Genomic DNA, 23,556 nt, shown 5'->3' with positions numbered 1-23,556 from the left:
CCTGCAGCAGCATGGGGTTCACCCTGGAAAACTGGAACTTTATGTTGGGAGGCATCCATCTGCTCTGTTTCCTTAACGTTACCTAAATTTGACATTACTGATATAATTTCTGAATTATTAAATCAAAAGAAAGATGCAGAACTAACTAACCTTACAATAAAGAGCATTAACTTATTCTAAACGTGAGCCTATATAAAGCACAGCTTTCAAATAACTGTTAATGTTCAAGCACAAACCACAGAATATGAAAATCTAAGTAACAAATTGGTAACACACACAAATTGGTAACTCGACAGGCAGGAATGTGAAGGTAAATACCATTTTCAATTTGAAATGCCAAATTACATTGAGTCAAATGAAAGTCAACATTGATAATGTTGTAACATAACAAATAATAATTCTAAGAATAATTACCATTATTCCTTCCTTGTTCAGTTCTTTGACACACCGTAAGAGCTATACAGTAAACAACTTTAAGGAACACCAGTAGGCTTCACCATTTTCTGGCTGGGTTTGCTACAGTAAGAGCTTGTCCCCATTCCAGCTAGGTGCTTAGACAAAACAATGAAAATTGGCGATTCAGTCAGCAACATGTTGAATCACGGTCCTCTTTTTTCTTTCTTTCTAGCGTCTTCTGTTACGTGTAAAGAGAGTGGATAGCACTTCCTACACTACCGGAAGTGCACCAAAATAAAAGCATGTCACATAGAAAATACGACTCAAATAAAGCATGTAGGAAACAGGATGTTCACATTAGAAATCCAAAGCTTGTCAAATGAAAGTCTTATGAGTTCGTTACAACTTTAGATAATACACTTGCAAGAGCTATTGGTCTATAATTATCTGAACTTGATACTTTACATGTTTTATCTTTAATTACTGGCACCAGGATTACGGACAGCATAGAGTCAGGCAATATTCCATGTGATAGGAAGCCAGAAAAACACATAGAGAGCAACACCGATATTCTTTTACTAGCATACTTCAGGTGCTCGGCTGTTATTTGATCAGAACCACATGATTTATTCAATGCCAGTTTTCCAATAGCATTGCACACTTCACCTGGCTTAATCACCATGCCATTATTGTCATCAGCCATACATATATTAAAATCAGCACTCTGAACAGAGTTAAAAAGCTTACTATAATACTTTCGCCATAACTCCACAATATTTTTATCTCCAGTAATCCCATCAATATTAGCCGACTGCGGTATTTTACTGTTGTTAATTCTTTTAACTTCTTTCCAGAAAGCGATACTGTCTTTCTGCCCAAGGTTTCCTGCCATAGAGTTTGCTCTCAACATCTGTTCATTCTTCTTAATAAAGCGTGCAACGCATACTTAAACTCAGCATTTGCTTCTTTCTTCTTCTCAAATTCTGGTCCGTATCTTATTTTACCAGCCAATACCCATTTTTGAGTGGCATCTTTAGCCTCTGAATATAGATCAGACACATGCACACTCCAACCAGGCATGATTCTATGCTGCTTCTTCTCAATAATAAGGGGATTACTATTAAGGAGGCCTGTCACTATTGTTTCATACATGTTGAGCACAGCCATGAAATGTTCCTGTTTCTTACAATTTATATCATCACATAGGATAGCTTCACATGGGATGTCAACATCACAAAGAGTTATATCAGTTCGACAATTATACTGCCAGAGATCAAAATCTGATTGTTTTCCCCAGTCTAGCTTTCTACATGTACCATTATTGCAAACAGGCAATGCAGGTAAACATTCTAGATCAAGTGTCATAGAAACTGGAATATGATCTGCAATAGATAAACTATATAAGATCTCAGCTGCCACCAAGCAGTTGTGTGCATCAGCTGTGCATATACAGTGATCCAGCCAAGATGTTGTATGCCAAGCTTCACTAATATATGTATAGCTATCAGCTGGTAAGATTTTCTCACTTGAGAGCATAAGCTTATCATTTCCACAAAACTCCTTCAAATGTCGCCCAAACAAGGAGTGAACATCTGATAGATCAGGATTCATATCACCCATTACAAAGATACTCGTGTGTTCACTATCTTTTATAAAAGAACTAATAAAAGCGAGCCTATTAAGATATTCACTTTCATTCTGGTAAGATTCATAAGGCGTATAAACATTTAAGACAATAAAAGTATTCCTATCATGTGTAACTTTAACTGCAATGGCCCAGTCAACCTCAAGCCGAATTACAGAAATTAATGGGTCTAGTTTCTTATGCCAAAAAATGGCTATCCCACCAGGTATTCTGCCACGCACAATACCCAAACCCAAATCAATTGTGGACTCCCCTGCCCCATAGAAGTCACTGTGCACAGTGTTGAGTTTGTCCAGATCTTGTACAGATAGTATAGTCTCTTGTATACATAGAATATCAAAACTCTCAAAGAGTGCGTCAATAACAATACGCCGTGCTTTGTCAGCAGCCCCTTGTCCAGTAGGCAGTCCACGCGAATTGTATGACACAACTTTCATCATTCATTCAACATCCACTTGCACACTTACCCCTCCTTGCATAGGGGGCGCAGTGGCCATAATCGGCCCGAGGGCGGTAGCTCTACGTGGTTCATAATACCTCCGAACCAGAGCCCCTTCGGGCCATAATTCAGGATTATACATTTCATTGATGTCCTGACATTTTGCAGTAACTTTGAAACAGCCATAGCGGCTACGTGCACAATCGATTTTTAGGCAGGTCACATCCCTGTTAAGTTTTGACTTAAGATACTCTGACAGCGTCTCTGCATCCAAATCTGGACAGAATTTCGTGGCAAAAACACTCACTATTTTAGTCTTTACGACTTTTATAGTACTTACAGCGCCAGTGCCGATTATCGAAATAGATCCAGCTTTTTTTCGTCCAGCGGCAGCAACAGGCATTCCCAGCGCTGTATTCGCCAGTTTCTGCCGAGGCCGTCCTTTCTTGACAACTTTACTCCACCCAGGAGAGCCGGTGGTGGGTACAAACCCAGCTGAGTCATTTTTCGTTGACGTTCCGCTAACACCGAGGCCGGTAGATTTCGCCCCGGTACGATTCACAGGCGTCAGATCAGAAGAGCTTGCGGACAATCGCCGCTCCGTGGAGCATAATTCCACCTCAGAGTCCAGTGCACCAGCTGCCACTTGTTTTCCACCTTCGGACTCGACGCACTCGTCATTCCGCCACGCCGGTGCCACTGCCACTGTGCCGCCACTGCCATCGCCGTCCGGAACACCAGCACCAGTCACCGCACCGCTCGTCCGCAATCCTCGTCCGGGCCTCCAGCGCAGACACTCGGCAGCTCACTTCCGCAACACCCGTCCGAACCTGCTCACAGACATCAGCCTGCAGCGAGGTGACGTGTTTCAGCGCACCCAGCTCAGCACTCAGGTGCTCCATTCTCCGTAGCAAACAGGAAACATCCAGGCTGGCAAATGATATCGGCGGTAGATCGTCGAGATAGTGACAAACAAATCTAGGGATATCCTCCCCACATTCGTTCAACACACTAAGACAAAGTTTTATATTGTTGGCGTCTTTATTTTGCCCTTTATGTCCAACGCATCGTTGCGTAGTCCTAGGGCAAAGTTCAAAAAACACTTTCTTAGAGGCTTCAATCGCCTTGGTGTCGAACGTGTTTATCGCCAACAGGACGATCTCTTCCTGATTTAAAGTCCTCATTTTTGTAACAAGAAAAGTGAGAAGTTCATCCTCCACAACTGTCTTGCCATCAGTTGTCCTGTATATCACAGGTTTTAATCTCGAGCGTTTCAATGCAGGAGTTGTAGCGCTCCCTCCTGCAGCGTCCGCCATGATAGGCAAGCTGTGGTGTCAAATAAATAAATAAATAAATATATATATATATATATATATATATATATATATATATATATATATATATATATATATATATATTTTTTTTTTTTTTTTTTTTTTTTTTTTTTTTTTTTTTTACTCCTCTAGATGGCATTCTTGGACTGTCACGCCGCCACCGGCGTGACGGCCCATGCTTTTATTTTCATAGTCATGTTTCCTGTTTTATTTTGATATTCTGATTCCCTTCTCACCCCAGGTCACTTGCCCTTCCTGCCGCTCCCTAATTACCGGTTCCCTCCCATGATTATCACCACCTGTCACCAATCAACCCAGACAATAAAAGCCACCTGCATTCTCCCCTCAGTGCCGAAATGTCACATCTCAGTGCATGGAAGCGTCCTCACAGCCCTCGTACCACAGTCCTTGTTGTATGCTTTGCTTTGCCTTGCCTTGTCTTGCGCCCTTAGTTTGCCCCTTGTTTTCCTCCCTAGTGGAGCGCTTTCTGTTGTCCCTGTTTTTGAGTGCCCTTTTTGTATCTCCAGTTTGGAGCTCTTTTTGTTCAGCCTTTTTTCCCTCTTTAAGAGGCGATTTGAGTTTCCAGTCATTAAAGCTGCAGCCTTGTTGGCCAACTTTATACCTGCGCCTGAGTCCTACCTCCTCTCGTCGTGTCATGGACGCAGTGAAAATGTAATCAATATCCAATGCGCTGTAGCTACTAGTGCTTCATGAAGCATAATTTTCCCATCTCTTATTTGCTGTTCCCCTGCCTACTGCCCAGAGTCAGCTGAGATAGGCGCCAGCACCCCCTGCGACCCTTGTGAGGAATAAGCGGTCAAGAAAATGGAACACAGCTGACTGCAGACACCGATAGCAAGACAATGAAGACTTGACCAAAAACAGGATAATCTGTCACCACCGTCTTTCCCTAAAATACAACAGACACATACAGTTAGTGGTCAGCCTTCAGTGAGCAATTCAAGATAATCCAATAAGCAGTTGTCGCTTTTCATGAATGTGATCCAATTGTCATTTGAATAAAGTAATTAAAAAATAACACTGGAACATCAAGGCCAATTCCTCTACTGAAAAATGTGGTTTTAATATATAAGGATGAATATTAAGACATTAACTGTTCCGCTTCCAACTTCCTGGCATTTACTATATTTGCCTCTGGACATGTTACACAAGAGGCACGAATATTTTAGCACAAACACTTTTATGAGCAAAACTATTGGAATTCATACACCAAGAACAGCAAATAAGAGATGGGAAAATTATGCTTCATGAAGCACTAGTAGCTACAGCGCATTGGATATTGATTACATTTTCACTGCGTCCAAGAATGCCATCTAGAGGAGTAAAAAAATTATATATATATATATATATATATATATATATATATATATATATATATCCATCCATCCATTTTCTTGACCGCTTATTCCTCACAAGGGTCGCGGGGGGTGCTGGCGCCTATCCCAGCTGGCTTTTGGGCAGTAGGCGGGGGACACCCTGGACTGGTTGCCAGCCAATCGCAGGGCACACAGAGACGAACAACCATCCACACTCACAAGCACACCTCGGGACAATTCCGAGCGCCCAATTAACCTGCCATGCATGTCTTTGGAATGTGGGGGGAGACCGGAGTACCCGGAGAAGACCCACACGGGCACGGGGAGAACATGCAAACTCCACCCAGGAAGGCCGGAGCCTATATATACACCAGTATATATCACAAGTGCTTCATGAAGCTTCATTTGTCCAAATAAAGGTTATCAAGCCTGTGACCAAGACATGTTTTATTTTTTATACCTTTTAAATAATGTAATTGTATGTGTGATGTTTTTTCTAGGTTTCATCCTAGCTATTATTAAGTTGCTGTTTACTTTGGAGTGATACTCTTTTCAGTTATTTAGCAGGTAAAATGCACGCTCTATCGCTTTGAAGTTTGGACATGGACTTGGCCAGTCAAAAATCCTCTTTCTTTCCTTTGCAGAACTAGTTTGGTGTTTTGTTAGTAAGTTTTGGATCATTAACGGCAGTGACGCGCAGTGAGCTCTAGGCTTGGGTCGGCAGGCAGTCATAAATTGAAACATACACAACAATTACAAATGTGTGTGTCGGCAGGCGAGTGTACAACATATCCTAGGGTGACCCTATTTTAATCGGGGGGGCACCGTGCACGTAGGCCTAATTAATATACTTTCAAATTATACTGTTTACTCCGAGATGCTGTACATTCAAACTATTTTAATGCATGCCTCCTCTGTATTGTTAGTACGGAGCCCCTAAGGTGACATGGTAGAAGGAAAAAAAAGATTGCGAATGAAGTTTGAACGAATGATACACGGATTCGTCCAAAATGCCCGTTGTTTCAATTTTCCATTTGTGCTCAAAATCGGAAATCGAAAAACGAGTCGTACGTTTTTTTGTTTTCCATTTTGGTTTTTAGAACGAACGTTGAGAAAACAAGTCATGTTTTTTTTTTTTTTTTTTACTTCCCGTTTTGTTTGGAAACACGCTTGAACAAATGATACTCGGATTTATCAGGATCTTGCCACTCTGGAGAGGGCTCATACATGTGGGAGAGAGCATCATGCTTAAAATTATGGAAGCCTGAACAATGAGGTATATGCCACAGAGGAGGCGGGACTTACGACTCCTTATGTCACACACCTACGCTGTTTCCGGTTACTATTTGTGACATATATTCGCGTCCCAATACTTGTACTTCCGCCCTCCCTTGTGCCCCTCAATTGCGCGTTCCCGTCAATGGGTGCAAGTGTGTAGTGTATCTGTCTCAGTTCCTGAGCATTTCTGAGAATTGAACCCACGAGTGAAGCCCAACAAGGCTGACAGCAATTTAGGTGCTTGGCAGATCGCAGATACGTGAGGTTTTTGTGAGATGTCTTTTGCCTGACGCCATTCCATCTACTCGCAGGTGACAAAAATCCTGAACTCGATGGCATAGTCTAGTCATAGTCTGGCAAATGATTCTAAAGTCTCCGAATTTGACTCCCACAAAGAATAGGCCCACTTCGAAGCTCTTCCCTGAAGTTCACAAAAGAAACTTGGGGCAATCCTCCAAATATGCACTAGGTGTTGCTCGAAAACCAAGTAAGAGTTCAGCAGCCAGGAAATCTACCAGACTCATACGTCCCCTAATGTTTGGGTGATAAGGGGAAGCAGTAGCGGGTGTCACGTTCACTCCCTGATTTGACGCTGGGGGATGGGTAGGAGCAAGTGGCGATGTCTGCGGGCAAGCGCTGGGCGTCAAGATTGAATTGATGGTGGTGGAAAGGTTATGAATATAGGGTGCATAACCTCCCTCAAAAAACCCTCGTGTCTGCCAAGCATTCTTCCCTGAGGTTGATGGATTGTGTCTGAGTCTGCTGGGTCCAGGACAGGTCAGAACTTTCTGCGATGTGATAAATTTTGAAGAATTTGGAACCAGAAGCAGACAGGAAACAGAAGTGGCAAGGTAATAAGTATTTACAAAAATACAAAGTAACACCAACTAGCAGGGGTGGGTGCAGCAGAGCATGGAAGAAAACTTGATGTTCAGACGTGTGTCATTGAGCGACTCAGCTTATATATTAAAATACTGAAAGGCTCCAGGCCACACTCAACCCTATGTGACAAAATAAAGAACCACAGCAACTGATAACATCAAGGACCCGAACACAAGTCAACATGAGGACAGACATAAGTGTTAAAATAATAAACTCAATATACTATAGACCTGCATATTGTGAAAAATGTGTAATAGGCCTATGCGATACAGTTGTTGAATATTGCGATATTGATATTGTAATACTTAACATGTACCTAAAGAAATAACATTTGTATTACCACATGAAAGAAAAAATTTTTTTCATGTGGCAAAATAAGCAAGATCAATGTATTCTTAATTAATTGTAATTACCCTAGATAATGTTCAACTATTGGATGGTGATGCACATTTAAGTTTAAGCGGCTTTGGTTTGGCTTGTCAAATTCAGATAAAAGCATACAATTCCATATGAAACTTCTTGCATGTGTTTGTAATATGCATATTGCATGGGCCAATATCAATATTTTTTCCCCAATATACCGCCAAGGCCCAATATACTTATACAGTATACTATATAAATTCCCCTCTCTGCTTTCTCTCTCATTTGCTCTGCGCTATCAGCCAAAAGACAGATAACCAAGCAATGCGTTTATATGCAATATAAACTGATACATTGATCCAACTCACATCATGAACTGATATAATATTACGGTAATTTAGCACTCTTACCTGCTTAACCTGACACTTGTTTGCCAAAAAGCAGTCTTACATCCATGAGGCTATCTGTTTTCCGTCTTGTCTACACGCAACTACACGTGCGCGTCAAGTTAGCTAGACTATGTAATCCAGGTCCCCACTATTAGGCTTAATATTAACACATACACATCCTGATTGGTTCTCTCTCCTTTTTCAATCAAAAAGGGCAATGGTAGGACTACTGTTTGACCACCTGTAATGTTTCCTAGCTTAAAAAAATAAAATAAAAAAAAACTTCAGCTAACAACTCTTACCTAGCAAGTTAGCAACTTCATTTCAGAGTAAATGCAGTAAACTAAAAGCAGCCTTGGTATTGATGTGTATTTAGTAAAAAGTAAGACATTTGTCACATAAGCAAGGTATATAGTCACTCTTCACGACAGGATGGGAACATGCTACACAAGGCGCGCAAAAGTAGAGGTGTATTTTTGGTATAGCTAATCAATATCACATAATTTACAGATATATGATACTTGGCATCCATTTAATTATGTTATAAAGAATATGCCAAAATCATCACTCAATATTTCAAAAACAAGAGAAAAATCTAGCTCGGACACATGTTGTACATCAAGTTTTTATTTCATGTTTTACAACTTAAGTGCTCAATATTGCCGCCAACAGCAGTACGTACAAAAGCCAATATAAGAATTCCTCCCAAAGGCACCGAAAGATAAAAATATTGTATTTATAAGACATGACTGTTTCTACCCATTTATTTTTATTTCAAGTGATGTGCTAATTACATGATATGTCTTTTATTTCCAGTTGCGAAGAGCATCATAAGTCATCTGTGTATGTTAATGAGCCGGATCTCGTCCACTCTGTTTCGGTGCAGCTGAAAAGACGGCGTGATCCAGCGGCCGCATGAACACTGATCTCCACACCAGCTGAACGAGCCCAGCTTGGATTGACATTTGGGACACAGCAGCTGCAAACAAGGGCGGACAAAAGGAAAATATTTGAAATGGCTAAAAAACATACTTAAAAGTGTTATGTACAGTACACTTGAAAAAAAGGTTATACTGTACCTGTCCATCCATCACACCAAGTAGAGCTTGTTCCATCCACTGCACAGGTTCAATGAAATAGGATGTACACTGGATTCCTTCTACACAAAGAAGATAAACAATTTCTACTTGTGGCTTAAGCAGCTTCATATTGATACCAAGGTTAATTATTGATTACCCCCCCCCACACACACACACACACACAGTTTTAAGTTTTTAAAGTAGATTTGCTTGGGGTTTTTTTTTTTAATTAATTTATATTTTTTCCAAAATTGCTTAATTTTAGTTTTTATTAGTTTCAGCATTAGCTTTAGTTTATTTTTTGTGTTTAGTATTTGTCGAGTGCAAGAGGGAAAAAAGGCCACTATAATTCTTGTGTACTAAAGTAACCTACAATTCTCATGAACGACTGTTTGACCTTATTTGGTCTATACGGGTGTACAGCAATACTGAAACAAATATATCATCACCCTCTTAAAATAATTGCCTAAGTATTTTTTTTTTTCTCAAAAATTTTTTTTTTCTTTTTTTGCCTAAATAATCTCCTCATGATGCAAATGGTTCAATCAATTCGTACAAATCTGAAAAAATGACTCTTAGGCGATTATTTTAACAAGGCGTCGATATTTAAACTGAAGGCCGAAAGGCTCATGTAGGAAATTAATTGAAGACGGTGTCAGGTTCATCAATACTGACACTTTTATAATAATTTTACACAGACACAAAAAGGAGAGAAAGACACCGTAATACCTTTTAACACGCTAGCGAGGAGAGCAGAGGAGAACTGTGCCGTACAATTCAAACCTATGCTTCTAAAACAGTCCCTCTGAACCCCCTCTTTTTATTTAGATTGCCTGACACTCAAAATACTAAGGGGAGGGGAAGTGAAAGAGATTCCGCTTCTCCATCCAGGTTCTTCTTTGACGTTCGATCATGACTTTGCAGAAACTCAACAAACATCACGTTTCATGCAAAGCCACTTTCGATTGCGTAATTTTGGTCTCCAGATCTTCAAGAGCAGTTTTGCTCTCGCTGCAAACACTATATTTGATATGAATGATTATGAAAACTTAGCAAATGTATGATAAAAACAATATAGTTAAATCAATCAAATCATCTTCTGCAAATCACACTTGTTAGTTAATTATTCTTAATTCAACAATTATTCTATCAGACGGAAACAAAGGACATTTGCTATAATTATACTGTAGTCAATTTTATAAACATATGATGTAGTTTCAGTTACTTTTTCAGTATTATTTTTGTTTTTTATTTTATTTCATTAGCAAATATGTTTAGTTAGTTTTTGGTTAACTATAATAACCTTGGCTGACACATTTATTGGTTTAAGTTGTTACAGCAAATGTTGTGATCATCAATCAGAAGATGATCGATTATCGAATATCTAACCAGTTCAAACAACCACATCTACACATTGGTAAGTGTGTGGTGTACGACAGAAGGGCCCAAGATTCTTTTCACCTGACTATTCATACTTGTGACGACGAGGTCCAAAGTGAGCGTGTCTACTTACCATTCAGGTTAGAGGACTTCTTATGGCTGAAAGCTGATGCGCCTTCTCCCACCGGGTGACTGAGGAGGCTGGAGCTGCGGAACAGAGTCCTTCTGCAAAGGAGGAAAACAGGTGGAGCAATAAACAATAGGTCTCTATTGATCTCATTCCATATGAGGAGGAAACTGAAGGTAGAATCTGATTAACAGCATTTGGAAAAACTCCACTGAAGGATTTCCTGAACACTGCCGGTGATGTGCCCAACTCCAACTGGATGTGCACATTTCAAGTAAGACATATTGGCATCCTAACAGAACCCGGATTTGCCCAATTTGCATGTAAATAACCACACAGAAGTAAATATTAATACATAATAAAAATAGTAAACAGTTACAAGGTAGTAAGATTTACCTGCACTTCCTGCAACGATAGGAGGCTTCAGATGAATTGGAATTAACGGGGTCAGCTGCAAACACTTCCCTGGGAACCTGCTGCAACTCTGCTTACGCAAAAAAAACAAAAACTCAGTAGGCATGAAGACGCTAAGAAAGAAAAAGAATATCAATCACCCTAACAGCACTTGTTGTGGGCTTACCAGGGTATTTCTCAGTAATTTTTGTCAATCTGTATTGTTTATAAAGTGGATCGCTGGTATCCACTTCACACTGCAAGTCCTCATACAGACACAACTGCTGCTCAAAACCGCCGTTAACCCTGAAATGCACAACCATCATCACATATCTTGCCAGATAAGAATGGTGCGGGGATAATATTCAACACTGATGAGATGCTTACTGTACATCCTGCTTGACACTCTTCAGTCTGTGATAAGCCTCAGCGAAGCCCATCTTGTGTCTCTTCATGAGGTAGGCAGTCACAATGGTGGCGCTGCGACTACGTCCAGCCTGACTGAAGTGCAAACATGTCTCAGGTTTTTGCTGCTGCTTGATTTTGTGATCATTCATGGAATTGATGTCAACATACATAATAAAAATAAAACACCATTTGACATTATTGACCCCAGCCTGCATTAGTACCAGCAATATTACAGTATTCTTAATATTAATTACCTTCACCCTTACCAGTGGACAAGCACCGCCCCGCCTCCATCCACGGCCTGCTGAATGAACAAGTAACAATCGTCCATGTGGCTTAAGAGGTCCGACGTCACCTCATCCAGGACGTTGATCCATTTCTTGCAAAAGCGAGAGTCCACAGGCAGTAGAGGCCCAGGGTCCACAGAGTCCACAGTGACGATGTGAGTGATGGTGGCTTCTGACAACCCCCGCATGTCATTAAGGTCGGCCGCAGTTCCAATAAACACACCAGGATCCACCAGGATCATGACTAACACAGGTATGGAGATACACAAGTCATCCTGTATCCTTTATGTCACCATTTCTCAGCCCCGGTCCTCGAGTACCCCAATACAGCCTGTTTTCCATGTCTCTCTCAGCCAACACACCTGAGGATCGTTATCAGGCTTCATGCAAAGTTTGCTGATTAGCCTATTCGTTTCGTTTGAAACATCTGTGTTGGCTGTGGGAGACATGGAAAACAGGCTGGACAGGGGTACTTGAGGACCGCGGTTGAGAACCACTGCTTTAAGTGATTAGTTAACCTAATTTGACCTTTTCCAAACTTTGAAATGTACATCTGATGTTTCACTACATTGTGTACTTGCTGTTCTCTAACAAGGAGCTGAACAACTAACTTCACAAGAAAGTAAGTAGGTATGATCATGAAAATAGACATGCGAGGACGTACAGGATCTCAAACACGTAACTTCTAGCTGCATTTCAGCCCCTTGTAATGTTAGAGAACATCATGTGCAAACAAAAACAAACTATTTAAAAGTTTAACATTTGCACATGTAGATTCAAAAGTTTAGGTAAGTTCACCGGTAATGCATTTTAGGAGGATATTTGTATTAACCTGGCTTGCGCATTTTTGTACAAATCAACAACTAAGTTAACATACCTTGTTAGCTAACCACAGACGTTATATAGCGTCACTTATTTTACGGTCCAATATAATACCATAGTAGGCCTAAGGTAAAATCAAAACGGCTTGCGCATTAGGCATTTAGCTACTGTAAATACTTGCCGTCGCTGATTTTTGTGGGTTCATCCTGAAAAGACATCCGGCTAAAACAAGTTCCCACTGCGAAAGTTCCAGTCTGGGGACAGCTACAGATTGATGTATCGTGCACTCCTGATATGTGCCTGCCTATTATAAACAGTCTATGGCTGATACTCAAGGATGAAACTCGACGGTGGGAGGGCGAACTGAATTCCAGACTAATATGAGACAATTTCAAAACAGTTCCCTTCCAGGTATATTCTAGTCACGAATCACTATCAGTGACAGCGTGAACATCCGTTACTATGACTGGGGACAGCCCTAAAACGAAAAGCAACTTTTTTTTCTTTTTTTAAATATATAATTCAGGGAGACAACACAAAGCTAAGCCATTCTCGGGTCACTTATCAATTTATGTGGCTCCGTGCAGACACAAATTCATGTTGAATTTTCCCCTTGAGAAATTATAAGCATAATTTAAGCAAAATTAAGCTATTATCTAATGTTTTAAAAACCTGAATCAACAAAATATTTTACCTTTACTTTACTTTACAAATAATGTCTTCCATTTTCTATACAGTTTGTCCTCACTGGAGCCTATCCCAGCAGTGAGGTGGGGTATACATGACTGGTCATCAGAACTGAATGTTTCACAATTGGATGATTCCTGCTTTGTACAATATGTAGGACACAAAGCAGCAGTTCACATTCTGATCAGTCATTACTCCGACATGTATCTAGCATGAAACCCAAAAACTAGTTCACCAAGCTGGTAACATGACTAAAAATATAAGCACCGGTATAATTGGCCGGAGAGAACTAACATTTACGTTTACAGGAAGATTGTATTTTGTAATAGTTCTATAGACAAGCAATCTGACAAATGTTTTTCATTATTTAATCTTAAGGATCTCCCAATCCCAGTCACATCAGCCCTGTTCTTCTAGTCTTCACAGTGGTCTATTGTGTTCTTTGCTGTGACCACCAAATAAATAAGTAAATAAAATCCATATAGAATTTTCTCTTCCTGATCATTGAATATTTAACACTGACATATATATATTTACTGCAGTTTTTTCTTCAGCAGTCCTTGGGTGACTTTTTGGTGTTGGTTGAGCCATCTTTTGAGCCTCTGCTGAGTTATGCCGCTCCGCTGATGTCGCTGACCATCTGGGGTAGCTAGAAAACTTTTAAAGTGTTTGGTTGATCTGCTCTGAATTAAATTCTAGAAGAGACAACAGTGGAAAGAACACCTTACTAGCGCAGGTTTGGTTCAAGTAACTCACACCTGTACCTTCAAAACCAAACATTATTCACCAACCGTGCTTTTAATTAACTTTATTATAAGAACATGGTATTTGGTTACTGAGAAAATAAAACTAACAAAAATTCAAACACTGGGACAGAAAAAGCATTGACCAAACAAATGCACAGGAAGAAAAAAAAAGGAGGATGAAAATCACATAACCAATGGCTGTACAATAACAAAGCTCAAACACTATCTCATGTTGTGAGCAGAATGCAACAAACTCAATAATACGTTGATCATCATTATGGACTTGTTTTTGATTCCATGGCATGTGCTGTTTAGGTAAAGATGAACTGATGTTTAGATGGAGCTCCCCCTGCCCAATCCTCCTCTTGATCGACCAATTGTCCCTGACACAGGAAAGGGGGTAAAAAAAAGAAAAGAAATTAGAACATAGAAGCAATATAAAGTTCTGGTAATATTTAGTATATGTCCAAAGTTGCTGTTAAAATAAAAAGATCCAGCAAAGCACTTAATTTTCTTACCTCTGCGGCTGATTAGCATGCGTCCTTCACCCCTCCCTCTGGTTCCTCTGCTGAGCGGGGTGCTCACCGCAGGTTGACTGGTCACTGCGCGCCTCTGAGTGACGCTGCTCGTGTCTGCAAATAGAGTAGATGGTGAGACAGGAGGCCATCCATAACATTTTCCTTAGACTAAACACTCCCCGTCACCCGATTGTACACTTCCTGCTATTTTAATGGGAACTTTTAGGAGGACAAGAGTAATGAGAACATTTCCATCTTGAGTCTATTCAAACATCTTACTGTACAATGTGTTGAAAATTGTAGAGGAATCAGGATCTTGACTGGTGGATGGAAGTGATGCATCTTCACTTTGCTGTCCTGCAGTCTCCATGTCAGTGTGGCTGTCCAAGGAAGCGTCAGCAGCAGCTGGACTAAAAGAGACATGAAGATAAGCAATCAGATAAGACTCACCAACATGGAAATTAAGAAAAAAAAAGTAGCTCAGCTCACCCTTCTTCTTGTTCCATGAAGACCTCATCTACATCGTCACCTGGTGTGGACATCCCGGTAGAGGCAGTTACCATGGGAACAGACTGGGAGGCCATGTTGTCCCCGCTGTCTGAGGCCAGAGACTCCGTGAAGACCGTCACTGCCATACAAAGTGAAGACACACTGTTAAGTGACTCTTTGATGCACAATTTGAAACGTGTGCACGATGTGTGTCACTCACCTGGTGCAGCCACCTGCAAAGGTGTTGTGGGGACACTTCTTCCTCCTCCATCCTCATCATGAGCTGCCAGGAACAGAGGCGACTCATACATGCCCAGACCTAATCACATAATAGAAAGTTAGGGTGTTCTCACACCTACAGTTTGCTTTCTGTGCACCAAATGAATTGACATGTTTGTCAATCAACTTGCTATGGTTCTCCTTTTTTCTTTTTTTTGTGCCTCACAAACCATGTGGCATGGCTCTCTCTTCACTTATTGGTTAAGGGGTGGCATGGCTCAGTGGTGGGCTGCCATCCGTGAGGTTGTGGGTTCGATCCTCACCTCTGTTGACCATGTCAAAGTGTCCTTGACCAAGATCCCCAATTTGCTACCAGTGGACCTGGCAGCGTCTTGCATGACAGCAGCCCACCACTAGTGTATGAATGTGTGTGTGGATGGGTGAATGTGAGCCATTGTAAAGCTCTTTGGGCATCATATGGTGTAGTTCAAAGCGCTCTACCAAAAGCCGTCCATTACCCACAATAATGAAGGGACGACTGCTGAGTGAAAAAGTGCTATTGAACGCAACATGGAGCTACATTTTGTGCAAGTGTTTTATTTCTTGTCGTACCTCCTTGAGAGGCAAGCTGACCCAGGTCCGAGTGAGACGCTGAGGTCTGAGGGAGCAGATCTTCAGGAGGTCCAAATCGAAACCTGGTGGACAGACCTGCAACCTGAGGAGAACTGGAGGTGACAGACATGGGTGGTGAATTTTGGCTGAAACGTTGTGACGCTCTGGTATCAAAATGTCATTCCAATAAGAAATATTGCTGAGTTCTGCTTACTGTATAGCTTCAGCAAAGCCATCAGTACGGTGAGGGACAACCAGCGTAGGAGTACTTGGAACCATCCTGTCATCATCGTCAAAGAAATGTTGCTGTAATACAAAAATACACTTTTAAGCATTAATGCACCACCGCCTATAAAATAACTCCTAATTATATGGACATTTATAAGCCACTCATCTCCTGGTTACCTTTACGCTTGTGATATTATTAAATAATAAAATTTGAATAATTCATACTTTATGTGCTACGTTAGCAACCACACTTTGTTTGGCATGCATCAGTCTGAAAGAAGACCTTGGTCAAGCATCCGCTCATGACATAAATACATTACTGGAACTTTGTTTCTTCAACTAAGTAACAACAATCCGCTATTTTCCACTAGCATTCCCTTAGCGGCCAATGGAGTCATTTGTTTAAAGTCATCACATATAATAGAAATTTGAAGCTTAGCTCCCGGTACATAGCATCAATCCATAACAGAGAATACAGACATCCAATTAAAAATGTTGTAAACTGTACGGCAACAAAGACAACAACTTACCATACTGCCTATGCCTGGTGTCAGCTGTGGTCCTCGACCCACTGATGGTCGTCGAAGTTGGGAGGACTGTCTCTAGATAACACACAGACGGACACAAAATAAACCTCACTATATACAAGTTGAAAGGTCATCTTGGACTAGAGGTTGCATTTATGGTGGTTTAACAAGGAAGAAAAAAAATTGCAGGCCAGACAGCATTTATTTTGCATAGCTAGGTTTTTGGACCACTACAGACATCACATTTCAATTTCACTCCTTTGTGCCAAAAATATTGGCTAAAATATGCCTCAGTTACAAGACATCTTTCTTAATAGTTACCTGTTGACAGAGTTTCTATTACTGTAATTAATCAATCACAATCTGCATCAGTTTTCTGCACCATGAGGAATTGGGATGGAATGTTAAAGCGATACACCACTTATTAATCATTTTCCAGTATTGGGTTAGCCGTTTACAAAGAATAAAAGTTCAAATATCTCTGCCATCTTATTCCCTGAATTTTATTTTAAACCGATTAAGTATCCGAAATTTAACACACCGTGAGAGACACCATGTTCCTGGTCACGTGATCATGATGACGTATCCTGTGCATAACCGGAAGCCGTCTTCGCTCATTTCAATGGGAATTTGCTGACATAATGGGCAAGAAAATCTGAAATACTGCGCCAATTCTGTTTAGAGTAAAGTCCTCAAAACGTCCGGTTTCATGTCATTCATGTGGGGGTGGTCGCTCCTAATGTGGGCCAAAGCGTGCTTAGCACACGACATGTAGTTTAGCTTAGCAGAGTCACCCTGATGTTTACCGTCCACGTCTACTACCAGTTTTAGCCGGCTTTCGGTGTCCTCCGTGGCTGTACTGCTTTTGAAGAAGTGCTTCTTTGTTGTAAGGCGTAATTCCACCTTTGACGTCCGCTGTGGGATACGGTAATTCCTCGTGAGTCTCTTTGGTGTCATTTATTCCATGTCATACAATGTGGATTTTATGCACGCGATACGCCACGATGATCACGTGACTGTCTTAAATGCCCGATGCAGTACTTAACACAAAAATATTTCATAAAAAGTGCTATAAAATCATAATTGCTCAAAAATAAATGGGGAACCGCACGATACACGTCACCACACTTAATTAACATTCATGAGTCAGCAAGGAGGGTCAAACTCAGCGGGCTAGTCATGCTAAACGGATGTAAACAGTCTACTATCGAGATGTCTATGGCGCTAAATCTGCTAATTCTGTCCAAGAATGATATCCCTGGTGCCAAGTTCACTGGTATAGATGTCGAAGAACATACTAATGTTCAACTGAAGAGATGACTTGCATGTAGAGGGCTGCAAAAGACAAGGACAAGAGCTGGCCTACAGATAAAGTTCTTTTTTTTTTTTCTCTCCCCCTCCAAACATCGTCCTACGCAACTGACACTGACATTCTCCAGTTTCATCAAGCTATCCTTCCTTTACCACCATATGCCCTGTGTGTCATATCTGGGTGTCGTACGTCCTTGATAGTTGTTGAGTTTTTTTTTGTTTTTGTTTTTTTTTAATTGTGTTTTTTGTGTACGTGTGTAGCGTGTGTGGGGGTGCGTGTGTGTGTGTGCGTGCGTGTCCCTTGGGCACAACCAAAAGCACTAAACCTCAATTCTTTCCATTATTATATTCTTCCCGCTTATAAACCCGTTTCCTTAATACAGAAAAGGCCCTGCATATAAATATTCATAAATGTCACAGCTGCACGAAAGGCAAAAAAATAAAATGAATAAAAAAACAGGCAGTAAGCAAGAAAGGTGGCAACACCATTTTAGCCTTTCCCCTTGTCATTCATTATTGTCGTCGTGCAGTCGGGGTATGCCAAACGTGAAACAAATAATATTCATAATAATAAAGTCAATCACTTACCTCCTTGGGACAGCAGTGGCCGGCAAGGCAGGATTGTCATCTAGAAGCATGCATGCATGCCCCCCAACAAAATGTTTACTCCAGCTGAAAGTGACAGGCTTCACTTCGCTGGCGTTAAACTGCTCTTTTAGACGTCCCCATTCACATTCACATTCACGACTCTGAATTTTTGGCTTCGGGAAACGAATAAAGAATACATCCTTCATATGTGGACGGTTGTAGTAGTGTCTGGAGTGGTTCCTTTAAGTTCCACAACAGCTGTGTTTACTCGGCATATTGTTTTTCCAGAGATAAACAAGTACAAAACTAGCACTATTTGCATGGCTCGTCAATGAGCAAGCTTCTTTCTGACCTACTTCCAGGTTTAAGCTGCTGAAGTCACGTGGCCTTGCGGTCTAAAAATAGTATTCGTGCAGTTCCCCATTAACAATTTTTTTCAGGGAAGAGCACAGAATCGATAGTCTTGTGTTCCTTTAAGTATTAAGCACATCTGTCATCTGCCTCACTCAGAAAATATGCAATAAGCCTCACTGTGTCAACATCTACTTGTTAACCATTGTCAGAGCACATCAACTTTACTGCTTGTCTGAAATGGGACTGGTCCACCTACTGAATTAATCAATTACTGCTGCTCATGTGTGAATCACTGCACTGACCACTAATTTAGTGTAGTCCTATGAGACTCCCTACTAGCACAGAAAAAAAAAGGGGGGCACCTCCAACATTTAAGTTCCCTGGCTTAAGTGATACAACATGGCATTTTTGATTGGCTGTTTTATCTGTGATTTGTGTTTCTGTTCAACTGCTATTTCAAAGTTTTACACACAGGGAAACTAATGGCTGACAGTTGGCCACTCACTAAAACTAGCTGCAGAAACCCACACAACAAGACAGTCGAGTTGTGTTTGGTCGCGTCGCTCCATGTGTGGTGTTCTTACAACTGACATTTGGTTGTTCTGTGATGAGGACGTTCACGTGTTAGTTCTGTTTACACCCGGTATGCGTTTACCTGTGTGTGGGGGGGTCCTAGCTCTGAGGCTGGGGGTTGGATGTACAGTCGTGGGGGGAGGGAGTGCGGGGGCCTTCGGGGCTGGGGTAGGCGGAGTGTAAGTGAAGAAGTAGAAGGGGAGGGCGTGGATGGGGAGGACGTTGGGGGGATGTGGACGGTCTCTCTTTGGGCTTCTGACTCGGTGTTGCTGATGGCTTCACCTGGAGAAGAAGACAGACAGACAGACATCAGGAGATACAAAAATAAGGACCAAAAGCTAAAAGATATTTTTGATGTCGCTCACTGCTGTGAGACGGCTCAGGGGGACACTGAGATTCATTCTCCTCCACGCTGGTGGGAACTGATGGCTGCTGTCCCTCCTCATCAGCATCCTCATCTTCCTCATTGCTCTCCTCTCCGTCCTTCATAGCAAGGTTATTTGCATCATCACCATCATCATCCTCCTCGTCATCATCTTCAACCTCCTCCTCTGCCACCTCCACCTTATACTAAATGTAAAGTAGTGCGTTAAGAGCAGACAGCCCATAAGATCTAGATGTTTTGCCAAGAAGAAAAAAGGGGGTGCACCACCTCCTCTTCTTCATCTTCTTCTCCCTCTTCCTCTTCTGCACCTGTGGTCTCCGGTTTCTCTCCTCTGCTCTCACGGCTTTCGCTGTCTGTGTCGATAACAATAACTTCACGAGTCTGGCCCGACTCCTGAGGGGATGCCCGATCCGAAGGGACCGACTGGGACATGCCTTCTTCCTCTATGTCGTCATCTTCGGGGATAACAGGAAAATCTTCTGGAAGCTCCTGCACACCAAATATCAAAGTGATGTATTGCAATTTGCAAACATTGTGATACCACATCATGTCAAATAAACCACAAAAGCAAATTTAAACATTCAATAGCATCAAATTTGAAGCGTTTGGGAACTCAGTTTGGGATCTCCCCATAAATGTTATTGCCTTACACAGAATTCTTTATTGAAAAACACATTCAACTGACCTGACTATTGTCAGGTGAATCTTGTCTTTCACCTTCATCCCTTAGATCTTCTATCTCCTCATCACCTTCCATCTGTAACATAATTGTAATTACAGTGAATAAATTAAAACTACACAAAAATATGTGCAACAGACTTGGTTTGAGTTATTTTTAGTTCCATCTCATTAAGGTAGTGTCAATTTTTCCTCCGATGTACCTGGTCGTTATAGTGAATGTAAAACTTAAATCACAAGATTATACAGTAGTAACAGTATATCTCGGTTACACTGAATGGAAAGAATGCAAAAAAAAAGAAAAAAAAAAAGAAATTTTGTGCCAGCATACCTACTTGCTTTCAGAACAAGTGACTTAAAAGTATCTCTAACGACAATACAATTATTGTCATTTTAAACCTGTCTTGATTTTTCTCATCTAATTGGTTGCTTTAAGTTTCCTGAGCAGGTAATTAATAAATGCTGATGAATCAACTTAGTTCCTTAATTGGAGCATATAAAACCAGAATAGAACCAAAGGCGAGAAATGTTGGCATTTCAATTAAAATCATAGAAATGAAATCTGAAACACAAATGCTGGTTGAAGACAAAATCTGAGACAATGCCAAAACATTTACCCATGACTATCATACTTCTAATGCAACTTACTGACATTTGTACATGAAAGTATGCCAAAGAAACTAAGGGAGGAAATTCGAAGGCATGTATTTTTACATGTACCTGGAGGACAATAGTTTGTCTCAGTCGGAGCTTTTTGGCGGTTGAAGGGGCGTGAGAACTCTCTGGTCTGATCTCGTCTTCCTCGATATCATCCTCTCTACTTCGTTTTGAACTCGCTGAAATCAAGCAGAATTTCATTTCACACCAACCTGGAGGTTTTATACAACAATTGCTGCGCTTTCATAAGATGGTACAACGGTGTCACGGTTTGCAGATGTACAGTTTGAAGGACAATGTACTTAATGCTTAAAAGATACCACACTGCTGCTTACATGCTCCAATGACAGCAGAAGACGTAGATGGTCGCTCTGTATCTATACTGCTGCCTACATCCTGAGAAGTGGCTTGCTGCTGAGTGGGCTGGACAAATGCTGTAGCCTGCGTGCTGGTTGGTTGTGTGATGGATGCGGGTGTGTTAAGATTGGAGATGACAGTGTGGGCAGCGGCTCCTGCACTCATCAACACTACAAACACAACCATTGAGAATACTTTAGGCTTGACCACTCTCACTTCCACTTGTACTTTGGTGTAGTTATTATGTCAGCTATCAGAAATGTCTATTTTTTTCCCTTACCCTCTTGGCTCTCAGTCTGTGTGGTTGGCATTACAGTGGCAGTAGGTGTTGGCATGGGGACAGTTGCTGGGGTAACCATAGGTCGGATGCTGGCACGGGGTGTTGACTTGCTGCCAGGGGAAGGGCTCGGTTTGTTGCTAGGAGACGGGGTACTTGGCGTGGGGCGGATATTGGCAGTAGGTGGTTCAGACAGGCTTGAGCTGTTAGATAAATAATGAATGTTATTCAAAGGTATTAGAAGACATTTAACTGTCAATTTATTTTTATTATAAATCAATACCTGAAAATTCAAAAGTCCTAAAGTTGCTGTACAGTTCAGCTAGCATCAAAGGATTCACTTAAAGTAGTAGTACATTCATTACGGAAGCAGTGCAGATTGAAAAAGCTTTAAAAAAAAAAAAAAATGTCACCATGAGCCAGGAATTGACTGGTAATGGTAATGACATGTTACATGGTCATGGTAAAGATTGTAATGCTGCACAGACGTAAAGTCCATACAACAGGACTGAGAGCGAGCAGCCAATCTACTATTGTCCCTTTTTACCCCAAGAAACACTGAGTTAACGTTTTACTGTGGTTAACCTTCATACTTGAGGCACATGTAATCTTTTCAAAAATGAGGTTTGAGGTGCATGTGTGACCTTTTATACATACTTATCATGAGTGTGTTTATTATTTAATGCATTAATATTACAGTAGTCTCCTGATTTTTTAATGCCTGAATTGCCATTAAAATATTGCCTGTTGAAGTCGATCAAGACTTTATTGAACAGTTTGACTACGCGAATATTTTCTTTTAAATTATTTGTAATAATATGCTTAGAAACACTGTACGAACAAATCCGAGGATGAGGATCTCTGACTTTGACTCTAGAAGTTATACAAGTAATATTTGACAAGCTGAAAAAAACAAAACAAAACAAAAACAAAGAAACAAATAAAAAATGCTAGTTTCTGCTGTGGCATAAATCTGGGAGTCACAGACCTGCTCCTGTCCTGGGCTGGACTTTTCAGAGAGATTTGTCTTTGGTCTACAGATCTGCTCTGATCACCCACCTAAGTACAGAAACAACTTTAAATGGCAAATCAATTGTGGATGAAGCTTATGTAGCTATGGGTATTTTGAAGCATTTAAACAACAAGGACACATCCATGCACTGTATGTGATACTTTCAGGTTGGAATACTCCAATTAATAAGACTGTCACCTTAGACCCACTCTGGTCCTGAGTTTCCTCTCTGGGCTCAACATGAGTTTGAGTCTCCCTCAGTTCCCGGTCAAGCCGAAGAAGCCTTCCTTCATACTGTGATTTCAAGGCATTCATCCTGACCTCGAGTTCCTCCTTACTATGCTTGAGGTCTTCCACCTCCTTGCTCAGATTCGCTTTTGCAGCTGAATAAAAAGCACCATCAGTTAAAGGGGCTGTCTGCCGGATTCACTCAGGAAAAAGCACTTTTTAAATACAGGATGTACACACTTTAACTTTCTATCAGTCTACACATCTATGTTTTGGTTAATCTTTAGTGGTAATTTCGTCCTAAACCCCCACCTCCCCAGCCTGTATTTCGCCATTTTGTGTTTGTCTTCTAAACAGTGGGACGTTTCAGTGGAAAGACAGTGTTTACATCACTCCAGCCAATCGCAGAGCGGGGGGTGGCGTGTCGCAAACGGGGCCGGGCGAACGTGTCAGCTGCGTGACGTCATTCCCGCGGCAATTTGAAAGCACGCACGGATTTTCTTTTTTTTCCACTCACTCACTCACTCACTCACTCACAGCAGCTTACGTGTGTG

General features: G+C 41.1%; 2 protein-coding genes across 4 annotated transcripts in view; both read right to left on the bottom strand.

The window, feature by feature from the left end:
• Positions 1-8,671: 8,671 nt before the first annotated feature.
• On the bottom strand, positions 8,672-12,905 carry dusp12 (dual specificity phosphatase 12). 3 transcript variants are annotated; one of them, XM_077536678.1, is made up of 8 exons: positions 12,738-12,905; positions 11,714-11,978; positions 11,427-11,540; positions 11,227-11,345; positions 11,043-11,130; positions 10,653-10,744; positions 9,140-9,219; positions 8,672-9,039 (listed from the first exon to the last, which is right to left on the bottom strand). In XM_077536678.1, exons 1-8 carry the CDS (start codon positions 12,772-12,774, stop codon positions 8,896-8,898), a joined length of 939 nt encoding a protein of 312 aa, XP_077392804.1. In that variant the 5' UTR covers positions 12,775-12,905; the 3' UTR covers positions 8,672-8,895. The 3 variants fall into 3 exon arrangements, with proteins under 3 accessions (XP_077392804.1, XP_077392890.1, XP_077392975.1); XM_077536764.1 differs by having other exon boundaries at positions 9,140-9,216; positions 12,738-12,904; XM_077536849.1 differs by having other exon boundaries at positions 12,612-12,752.
• A 1,131-nt stretch (positions 12,906-14,036) lies between these two features.
• The window catches only part of LOC144030587 (nucleoprotein TPR-like), a 52,135-nt gene continuing 42,615 nt past the window's right edge, over positions 14,037-23,556 (bottom strand). Inside the window, exons 39-55 of the mRNA XM_077537025.1 lie at positions 22,973-23,157; positions 22,751-22,821; positions 21,766-21,965; positions 21,464-21,655; positions 21,192-21,307; positions 20,479-20,550; positions 20,061-20,282; positions 19,774-19,978; positions 19,491-19,690; positions 16,586-16,657; positions 16,042-16,133; positions 15,828-15,940; positions 15,217-15,315; positions 14,997-15,135; positions 14,787-14,917; positions 14,508-14,621; positions 14,037-14,372 (exon numbers count right to left, since the gene is read on the bottom strand). Coding sequence (XP_077393151.1) covers positions 14,323-14,372; positions 14,508-14,621; positions 14,787-14,917; positions 14,997-15,135; positions 15,217-15,315; positions 15,828-15,940; positions 16,042-16,133; positions 16,586-16,657; positions 19,491-19,690; positions 19,774-19,978; positions 20,061-20,282; positions 20,479-20,550; positions 21,192-21,307; positions 21,464-21,655; positions 21,766-21,965; positions 22,751-22,821; positions 22,973-23,157 — 2,273 coding nt within the window. The 3' untranslated portion in view covers positions 14,037-14,322. The remainder of the gene's footprint in view (positions 14,373-14,507; positions 14,622-14,786; positions 14,918-14,996; positions 15,136-15,216; positions 15,316-15,827; positions 15,941-16,041; positions 16,134-16,585; positions 16,658-19,490; positions 19,691-19,773; positions 19,979-20,060; positions 20,283-20,478; positions 20,551-21,191; positions 21,308-21,463; positions 21,656-21,765; positions 21,966-22,750; positions 22,822-22,972; positions 23,158-23,556) is intronic.

Source organism: Festucalex cinctus, chromosome 1 (assembly GCF_051991245.1).
Source record: "Festucalex cinctus isolate MCC-2025b chromosome 1, RoL_Fcin_1.0, whole genome shotgun sequence".
Taxonomy (NCBI): domain Eukaryota; kingdom Metazoa; phylum Chordata; class Actinopteri; order Syngnathiformes; family Syngnathidae; genus Festucalex; species Festucalex cinctus.
Note: the sequence above shows the minus strand (reverse complement) of the source record. Positions and strands in the feature narration are given on the sequence as shown.